The sequence below is a fragment of the Lepidothrix coronata genome, unplaced genomic scaffold (assembly GCF_001604755.1).
Source record: "Lepidothrix coronata isolate B3197 unplaced genomic scaffold, Lepidothrix_coronata-1.0 Scaffold467, whole genome shotgun sequence".
In the NCBI taxonomy this organism is placed as follows: domain Eukaryota; kingdom Metazoa; phylum Chordata; class Aves; order Passeriformes; family Pipridae; genus Lepidothrix; species Lepidothrix coronata.
Window position 1 is genome coordinate 30,226 of NW_016690647.1, and position 9,769 is coordinate 39,994.

At 56.6% G+C, this 9,769-nt stretch overlaps 1 protein-coding gene across 1 annotated transcript; it reads right to left on the reverse strand.

Annotated features, from left to right (window-relative positions):
- Positions 1-953: 953 nt before the first annotated feature.
- Positions 954-9,182, reverse strand: LOC108510073 (vitamin D3 receptor). Its single transcript, XM_017839724.1, has 7 exons — positions 9,031-9,182; positions 3,634-3,818; positions 3,329-3,452; positions 2,993-3,164; positions 2,364-2,515; positions 1,983-2,099; positions 954-1,452 (listed from the first exon to the last, which is right to left on the reverse strand). Exons 1-7 carry the CDS (start codon positions 9,152-9,154, stop codon positions 1,193-1,195), a joined length of 1,134 nt encoding a protein of 377 aa, XP_017695213.1. The 5' UTR covers positions 9,155-9,182; the 3' UTR covers positions 954-1,192.
- Positions 9,183-9,769: the final 587 nt, after the last annotated feature.

Genomic DNA, 9,769 nt, shown 5'->3' on the forward strand with positions numbered 1-9,769 from the left:
AGACAGGGACACGGGGACAGGGACACATGGGTAGGGACATGAGGACAGGGACACAGGGACGGGGACAGAGAGACAGGGAAACACGGACAGGGACACACGGGGACCCATGGACGGATGGACACAGCGGGATGGACACGCAGGGACGGACGGACGGACAGACGGACACGCAGCCCCCACGCCAGCCCGGAGCTGTGTTGATTTGCCCAAGCAGGAGTTTATTGGCCGGAGCAGGAGCCGCCGGGAGCCGGGGCCCCTCTGGACATTGTGCACGGCCCGGGGGGCTGTGACGCCTCTTCCCGGAGCTCCCAAATCTCAAATCCCCCTTCCCGGGGTTCGCTCCATCGGCCCCGGGTCGGGACAGTGGCACGGAGCTGCCTCCAGGGCTGCTTCCAGCAGGACACAGAACACGGCAGGGGGAGGAAGCCGAGCTGGGACCGTGGTCACCTCGACATTCCGGGGGTCGTTTCCCCATCCTGGGGGTTGTTCCCCCATCCTGAGGGTTGTTTCCCCATTGCCCCATCCCAGGGGTTGTCATCCCATCAAACAGAGGGGTTCAGCTCCAAAGGGGGGGGGGGAAGTCACCCAGAGATTCCCCTGCCCCCCACCTCCAGGCAGTGCTGGGAATGCAAATAAAGCTCTTTCCTTTGGGGGCTGAGGACAAATTCCCCCTCTCTGAGCTCACTCAGCCACCTCTGGCCCATCCCAGTCCAACGGTGGCAGCCGGGATGTGTCTGAGCTGGTCACCCGTGGGGACACGGCCCCTCCTGGCTGGGACTCGGGGTGTTCAATCCCACTGGCATCTCCCTTTGGAAGTGGGCAGGGGGCGAGTGCTGCGGGACTTAGGGTGGGAGCAGAGGATGGTCAGCGGTGCCCTGAGTCCAAAACCACCCCAAGTGCTTCTCCTTCCCAACAGCCCCACTGTCCAGGTGAAAAAAAGAAGGGATTTGAGGCAGCCCAGCCTCAAAACATCCATAAAGGGATAAATCGGCTCGCACAGACAGCAGGGAAAGCTGCTCCTGGTGGGGAAACCACACGGATCCGGGTCCATCCCTGCCAACCTGCAAACAAAGCAGGGCTTCCAGGAGCACGAAACCAAACCCAAGGTACAAAACTCCTGCCCGGGAGCTCGGGAAAAGCCAGGCTGGCTTCTCCCTTCCCCCCGTGGCTGGCTCAGCTCCCCGGGACACCCGAGTCAGGAGATCTCGTTGCCGAAGACCTCGAGCACGAGCGGCGTGAGCTGCATGCTGTGCTCGGGCTGGAAGGACAGGCAGCGGTACTGCCGGGAGTGCTCCTCGTTGAGGCTCCGCAGGTCCGCCAGCTTCTGGATCATCTTGGCGTAGAGCAGGCGGCTCCCCGGGGGCGGGTGCCGGCAGCGGATGTAGGTCTGCAGGATCTCCGAGAGCCTGTCCTGCAGGGATTCCACCAGCGAGGTGTCCTGCACGCCCGGGCGGTCTGGGGAACACCAGGGATCACGGGAGATGCCGAGTTGGAAGGGACCGCCAAGCATCGTCCAGTCCAACCCTCAGTTGTGTGTCCAGTCACCCCATGTGCCCCAGAGGATCATCTGAACACTCTGGAGCTCTGTGCCCACTGCCCTGGGGAGCCTGTTCAGTGCCCACCCACCCTCTGGGGGAAGAACCTTTCCCTGGGGTCCAACCTGACCCTGCCCTGGCACAGCTCCAGAACATTCCCTGGGTGCTGTCCCTGCTCCCCCCAGAGCAGAGCTCAGTCCCTGCTCCTCCTCTGCCCTTCCATGGATATTGAAGCCCCCAGTGAGGTCTCCCCTCAGCCCCCTCTGCCCCAGCTGGACACACCGAGTGCCCTCAGCCCCTCAAGGCCCTTCCCCACCTTCGTTACCCTCCTTTGGACGCTCCAACAGCTCAATATCTTCCCTATACTGCGGTGCCCAAAACCACCCCCAGTATTCAAGGTGACTCCCACCCTTTTTTTTGGGGACACGCCAACCCCTGGCCAGGTCCTACCTGGGGACAGGATGCAGATGGCCATGAGGAGCACGTGCTCTTCCTCGTGAAGGTTCAGCTTCTTCAAGCCAACCTGGAACTTCACGAGCGGCTCGAGCAGGTCCATGCTGTGGCCAGCTGGGAAGAGAACAGACCTTTAGCACGGCTGGCTCTGGAAGAGGATCTCCCATGGAGATTTAAGGTCCTGCTCTGCCACCTGCACCCCCTGGTCTTAACGCTGGCCCTCAAATCCTCAAGTGGAAGAGGTTCAGGGCAGGGTCCAGCACCTTTACTGATGGGTGCAGAGGGAATGGCTTTCCAGGGAAAAACCCATGGGATTTCTGTGCCTGAACTTAAGGCTGGGATGAGATTCCTTAGCAGGGGAGGGTCTGGCAGCCTTACCTTGGGTGACGTCGCTGACCCTGTACTTGAAGTCGTTGCTGCCGCAGGTCCAGCTCATGTCCTCGAGGGTGAAGGACTGGTTGGAGCGCAGCATGATCACCTCGATGGCACTGGACTTCAGCAGGACAATCTGGTCCTCTGCCGACAGGTCCCTGCACCACATGGGGGGGGAGGCTGAGGTGAGACTTGTCCACGAGCAGAGGGACAGAAACCACCACCCCTGTCAGGGTCCCATCGGTCACCCCATCCTGGGGCAGCCCAGCTCTTCCCTCCCCACAGTTCCTGTGTCAGGAGTTCCTGCAGGTGAATTTGTCCACGCCCTGGGCACCAGCCTGGAGTGAAAGAGAACCCGAGGGCCCTTCACAAACCCCTCAGGGTGCAGCAGCCTGAGTTGTTTCGCTGACAGAGTTTGGGTGAATTTTCCAGAGTTTGGAAAGAGAGGAGAGGAGAACCACAGGAAGGAGGAAAGACAGAAAACATCAAAGTAAGAACAGACCTGGGAAGGGGACAGAGCCAAGGGACAGCTGTGGAGGGGAAGCAGAGAACACGATCTGGCTGTGGAGGGCAGGACAGGATTCCCAAGAGTGGAAAACCACCTTGGACGCCAGACCTGGGAGCAAACGTCTCACCTGAATCCCGGGATCATTTTGGCAAAGCCGATCACCTTCTGTATGCTGTAGCTGACCAGGTCAGCCAGGTGTGGGAGCATGGAGAGCTGGGAGAACTCGATGTTCATGGAGGAGCTCTCGTCGTTCTCCTCGGAGAGGACCAGGTTTGAAAACATCCGGGGCTCCACGGACTCTGGAGAGAGGGAGACGCTCAGGGTGCGACGGTGCAACACACCCAGGAGGGTTTTACAGCTAAATGAGCCCCCACAGGAGGTAAAACAAGGGTCTGAAGTGTCAGGTTTAGGTCAAGCTACTGCATTTCTCCCCCTGTCACCCCTGGGGGAGCGAGTGTGATACCTGGGAATGTGCTGAAGGCATCGGAGCCAAAGAGATCAGTGGAATCCTCCTCCGACAGGTCCTGGGTGAGGAGAGAGGAGGACTTTGTTGCCCCCCTGTTGTTGGGGTGGCTTCTCACGGGGGGCTGGAAGAGAAGGGCAGGGCGTGAGGGCCGGGGTCGGGAAGGGGAGATGTGTGGTGGTTGTTCACCTGCTGCCACGAGCAGCGAGGGTTCCGCAGGGGGATTTTTAACTCCTCTCTGAGGGGTGAGAGGGGTTTGGAGCATCGGGGGGCTGCCCACGGGGGCGGGGGCGGCCCGGCCGTACCCGGAACTTGGAGAAGTCGGCGTAGGTGGGGTCGTAGGTTTTGCGATGGGCCTCGAGCAGGATGTCGATGACCCTCTGCTGCTCCTCCGAGAGCTTGGGCTTCAGGCTCTCCTTGAGCGCTTCCTCCTCCTTGCGCTTCAGGATCATCTCCCGCTTCCTCTGCACCTCCTCGTCCGTCAGGATGACTGTGGGGCAGGGGAAGGGGCAGAAACAGGGACTGGAGCAACCCCAGGCTGCGGCAGAGAGTGTCCCCATCGCCTGGATAATCAGTCATTGAACCTGCATCGACCCCACCCCGCTGTCACCTCGGCTGCCGGGTCACGGCTTCCCGCTGTGCCCGGCAGTTTATGGTGCTTTTAGGCAAGGGCTGGGTGAGATAAGGCCACATGAGCACTGCCACACGCCCGCTCTGCTCCCTCGCTGTTTGCTCTGTGCTTTCCAGGTGACAGAAATCCTGATCCCGCCAGACTCGGGTCAGTGGGTTCGCCCAGCTCCAGTGCCCAGCGCAGCTCTGCTCGGCCCCAGCTGCCACCCTGGGTATCCAGCAGCACTTCTGCAGCATCCCCAGGGGAGTTCTAACCTTGTGTTTAAGCTAAGGGCACACATAAACACCCCCCACTCCCAGGGGTGGGTATTTATGGCCTGTGTTAGGGGTGATGGCCCTCAGAAGCAGCCAAGGGTTGGACTCCGAGGCGATACACTAGGATTGTCCCCTTTATTTAGGGAAGGGGAGCAGCCACAGGCAATCTGGGCTCAAATCTTAACTTTATAAAAAAGAGCTTGGAGACCTGAGTGGCCTGAGAGGGCTGAAAGAGAAGAAAAGCACAAGGGAGCTGCACAGATCTCTTGGGTTCAACCTCCATCCCCGTAGCCGCGTCAGCCACTCCCGAAAGCGCTTGGTAACACACATCCACCTAAAAATAGCAATTCCCCTTCCTCAGGCTGTTATTAGCCCTTTCACCAGGGCATTACAGAAAACCCCAAGCGTGTTATCTGATGCCGAGGTGGCTGAGCCTGCCCTGCGTGAGGAGATTTGACTCTGGGCGAGTCGAGGTGGAATTTGGGCCGAGAGGTTGGCGGAGGGCGGAGGGAGCTGCAGCCGTGGGGCTCCGGGCAAGGAGCTGTTTGCCGTCCCTGCTCCTTTAGCCAACGGCATTTTTCCGATCCCTTTTCAAACTTGCACAACCTCAGAGGGCACCAGAAGGTCTCGGAGAGACGGGAATGAGCAGATAGAGCTGAAAGGTCACCTCGGCCGCGGGCGCGTTACGGCGGCTCCGCGGGGCACGGCGCGACTGCTCGGGGAGAGAAATCAAGAGTTTTGCCATCCCCCCTCCCAGTTCTTCGTACAAAAGCATCAGATCCATGTGGGCATGGGGAGAAACTGGTGGGGGAAGCCACGTGTGGGGCTGAGGAGGAGGATGGGGCAAAGCCGAGCCCTTGGCTGTGGCCGCGGTGCTGGAAGTGTCCCGAGGATCGGGGCCTCAGAGGGGATTCTTGCAGGTTACACCAGGCAAATTTGGGATCCTGCAAGGACTAGATGACCTCTATTGGTCTCTCCCAACCCAAACTATTCTATGATCCCAGGAACATTGGGAGGCATCCACAGAGCGGAATGGAAAGATAAGGATGTTTTTATGCTGGGGCAAGACTGCTGAGGAAGTCAGCCTGGGACTTCCCACCCTCTTTTAGGGAATCCAGCCCTCAACCAGGCTGGCAACAGTCTGGCAGTGGCATTTCTCAGCCTGGCAGGAGCTGTTTCTGGTGATTAGCAGCAAACCTGAAACGCTCCGTGCCAGAGGAACCGGCTTTTCCGCAGGACCAGGGATAAGGTGGATGAGGGATGTCAGTGCAGTGACCCTCCTCCACTGCTTTATAAAGTGCTGGGGAAAAGGATTCAGTGCTTATTTGGACTCATGGGAGGATGGGAGTGGGAATACAGGGCTGGGAAGCGGCTCAACACCTGCCCTGAGATCCCAGCTCCCATCCCAGCTCCGAGCTTTCCGAGCGCCGAGCCAGAGCCATCCAGCCACAGACTCCTGGCACAGCCGGCGCCGTGGCTGAGCCTCTGTGGGCTGCCCTGACCCCAAATCCGTGTGGAGGCCGAGATAACATCTGCCCATCACGTCCAGCCAGACACTGGCCCTCTGTGGAGACGCCACAAGGCAGCAGGGAAAGCCACGGCCAACACCCCTGGGACTGTGGAGCACGAGGATACAGGGATACAGGGATACAGGGTGAGGATCCAGCTCTGCACCCCTGGCCAAAACCAGGGGCTTGGAAGTGCTGCAGGATGGGGGGGGGGGCTGGGGGGGCAGCACAAAGGCTCCATCAACCAGGAAAGAGCAGCCAAATATAAAAGAAAAAGGAAGTTTAGGAAACATCTGGGAGTGCCAGAGCCTGGCAGCGGCTCCCGGGCTCGGGAATAACACATCCCATGCTTAGAGCAGCAGGGATGTCTTGGCTTTGAGGGCCACCACCTCTTTGGGAAGTGGAGGAGAGGAGGAGAGGTCGTGTCCCCCCCTGCTCACCCTCACCCTACACAACCATAACCCTTCCTGCTTCCCTGAGCATCTGGGGAAATTCCGGGGAAATTCCTTCCCACTTCTGCTCCTCTCCCTGGCTGTGAGATGCTGGTTTGGTTCTGCTTTTGTTCTCCTCCCCTCTGGGGATTTTCAGCCCTGAGATCATAAATCAAACCTCGTGGGGAGGGTGCTGAGCACCAGCTGCTCGAGGCTCCAGCCACATCCCAGCCAGCCTTTTCCTTGGAAAAGGGATAAGGGGTGCTGAGGGTTGAGTGGCACCACCTTCTCTGGAGAACACGTGAAGACTGAGAACACAGGAGCTGTTAAAGGTTGGGGGAGAAGGGGCAGAGACACTGGAGGCTCCCTGAGGGAGCCCATCCAACACCCCACGGTGTGGATCCAATCCCCGAGGGATGGGTGTCCCTTCCTCAGCTCCAGGCTGCTGGAAAAAGGGCAGTTTTGCAGGGAAGGAGCAATTCCTCCCCCATTTTCTGGCCACCTAAAGCAGTGGCACAGCAGGTGGGATAGTCCAGCCCCAGGCCATCAGCCCAGCTTTACAGCCCATTCAGGCCAGGAATTACCATTATCATCCCAGGAAAAAGCAGCAGGAAGGGAACAGGGCAGCCAGAGGCATCCCCAGGCTGGAGACCTGCCTTCCAGAGCGACAGAGACATTCCCAAACAACACAAACAACAGCCTTGTGGAAGACACCAACCCCCTCAAAAGCTTCAAGATGCCTTATTCCATCTAAAAATAATGGCAGTGTCCGGTGGCAAAGTCCATGGAAGGCTATTTTTAGTCCCGGGGGGTTGGTTTTGGTTAATCCAGTCACGGTTTGCTAACGGGGTCACTTACACGTTAACTCCCGTGCAGAACATGCCTGTCCCTGGCACCTGGAGCAAACAGCTTGGCATCTCTGCCCAGGCACTCTCCAGCCTGCCCTGAGTAATTAGTGCAGGTCAAAAGTCTCCCTCATTAGCTCCGAATGAGCCCCGAACGAGCCGTTCAACCGGCGCCCACCACGGGCTCCTCGTGCTCCCCAAAACTCGGGGGCAGACGGTGCCCTGCGTGGCCTTTCTCTCCCTTTGTTTTAAAAGAATAATATCCAGGGATTTTTCTCTTCATCAGGGATCTTTAGGGCCGTGGAATATTTAGGTGCTGCTTCCCTGCAAACCCCTCCACGTTCCGATTTCCCCGGAGGACCGGGAGGTTTTCGGTGGCACTGTTTGTCCCCTGCTCACCACACGAGGCAAGGAGCACCCCTTCCATTTTCCAGACTCCCAGGTCCATGGACACCCCTGCCCACGGTCTCCCAGCAGGAGCTGTTGTTGGGTTTGAACACTCCGTGACCACCGACCTGCTCCCGAGGAGCCGGGACGTGGAGAGCTCGTGCGACGTAGGAGGGGAGCACGTCAAACACATTTTGTTTTTAAAAGCTGCTTATCCATAAATACAGCCGAGGAAAATAAATATTTGGGCAACATTAGCCTGTTTGGATTGGGTTAAAAACTACTTTACTTCCCTCTGCTGTTTACTTAAGACTCTGCTGTGCACGTGGCTGGATGGACCCACATGGCAGGGCCCCAAAAAAAAAAAAGAGCCCAGAGCTACAGAGGAGGAAAACACAATCCAGCTCTGTTGGGAAGGATAGAACTTTTTAATAATTTTAGTTAATGGTTTTAAATATCTTCTAATTCATTGTTTTAATTAATCATAACCAATAGATATTAATTATGCTATTCTTAAATTACCCTTAGCCAGCGTTTAGCAAAGTTGTCACAAGGTGCTTTTGAGGGAACACAGCTCGGGAGAATTAAGTTCTAATTGAAGTTAATTAAAGTCTTAATTTAAATTAAGGTTTTGATAAACTAACTCTGATTTGCTCCGATGTACAAAGCCTGGGAGGGAAAGATGGATTGTTGAAGTTGGACATCTGGAATGCAGAATTTATGGATCACAAGGACATCTTACAGAAAGCAGAAGATAAAGAAGAGACCAACAAAGACTCAGCCTTCGTGTTGGAAAGTCCCTACCGGTGGAAAAAAAGATACTAAAATGACTAAAAGTGTGGATTAATTAACATAAACAGTGAGAAATCAATAACCAATAGATAGAACACTAATTAGTGAACGGGAACTCTGTAATTCAGAACCAACAAACATTAATTTCTTTGCTCAGACACAGGACACAAAGGGTAAGGAAAAACACAAGTCCACTGGAATTTGCAGGACTGCCCCTCTGAGAGAGAACTGATGGGGGAAAATAACCACAAATATCAGTCTCAAAAACACCTACTTTCTGCTCCGAGCAGAGAGGATACAGGAAACTTTCTGCCCCAATCCAAAACACGCAGAAAAATGTCTTTGTGTAGTAACTGATAAAAACATCGATATATTTTAGGTATGGATACAATCTTTAGGTGTCAGGAGGTGTTTTTTTTTCTGTCTAAACCCCACAATCAAACCCAAACTCACGCCCAAAATTTAACCAGCAGATTTACCATCACCCCCCTGGCACGCAGAGGGAGGCCCTCGAGCACGACCCAAGGAATCCAAGACGCAACAGAATCAACCAGTGTGCCCAGGCATCGACCACAAACCTCCCTGGACACTCTCACAAAAAGCTGATGCCCCTCGAGAGCCGGGAAAAGCCACTTGGCCTTGGGAAAAGCAGCTCCTGGATCACTCCAGTGCCCACAGGGATCATTAAACGAGCTCCTCTCAGATGATTAACCCACCACATCCGCTGCCCTTTGCATCCCCCTCGAGTCCCGGGAGGGTGTCCAGGTTTTGTGCTGCCCTTCCCAGCCCTGGGGACGGAGAGGGAGCTGGGCATGGCCAGCTGGAGCTGGGATGTGCCCCGGGGTCGTACTCACACTCCTTCATCATGCCGATGTCCACGCAGCGCTTGAGCCGGCACGCCTGGCAGTGCCGCCGGTTGTCCTTGGTGATCTTGCAGTCCCCGTTGAAGGGGCAGGTGAACATGGCCTTCCTCTTCATGCTTCTCCTGGGGAGGGGCAGAAAAACACCCAGTCAGCCCCGGTTTGGCTCTCCAAGAGGCCGCTCCAAACCTCGGGAGGAGATGGGAGGACGAACGCGGCTCCCGGACGGCAAAATGCTGCCGAGGGGTGCTGGGGGTGGTGGGGGTGTCTCTGACCTGGCTGTGTTCAGCTGGAGAAGGTCAAGAGAAGACCCTGAGATGAGCTCAGCTGGGTAGAGCCCAGTGCTAACAACACCAAAGGTGTGGGGCCAACCCCACTACGGGTCATTCCCTTAAAAGCTGGACTTGATGGTTCTTGTGGGGCCCGTCCAGCTGGGAACACTCTGGGATTCTGTGAAGTTGGAGAGGCTGCACATGTTTGGGTGCATCTACAGCTTTGAGCTGGAGGTTCAGGCACTGCTGGACAGTGTGGAGAAGGAGAACTTCTTACAAGGACACAGCCAAGGGGTTCAACCACAGGTTAATCCCAGAATGGTTTGGGTGGGAAGGGACCTTAAAGCCCATCTTGTTCCAACAGGGACACCTTCCACTAGACCAGGTTGCTCCAAGCCCTGTCCAACCTGGCAGGTAAAGCAGCTTTCTGGATCTGCACAGGTATTTTGAAGGCCATGAGA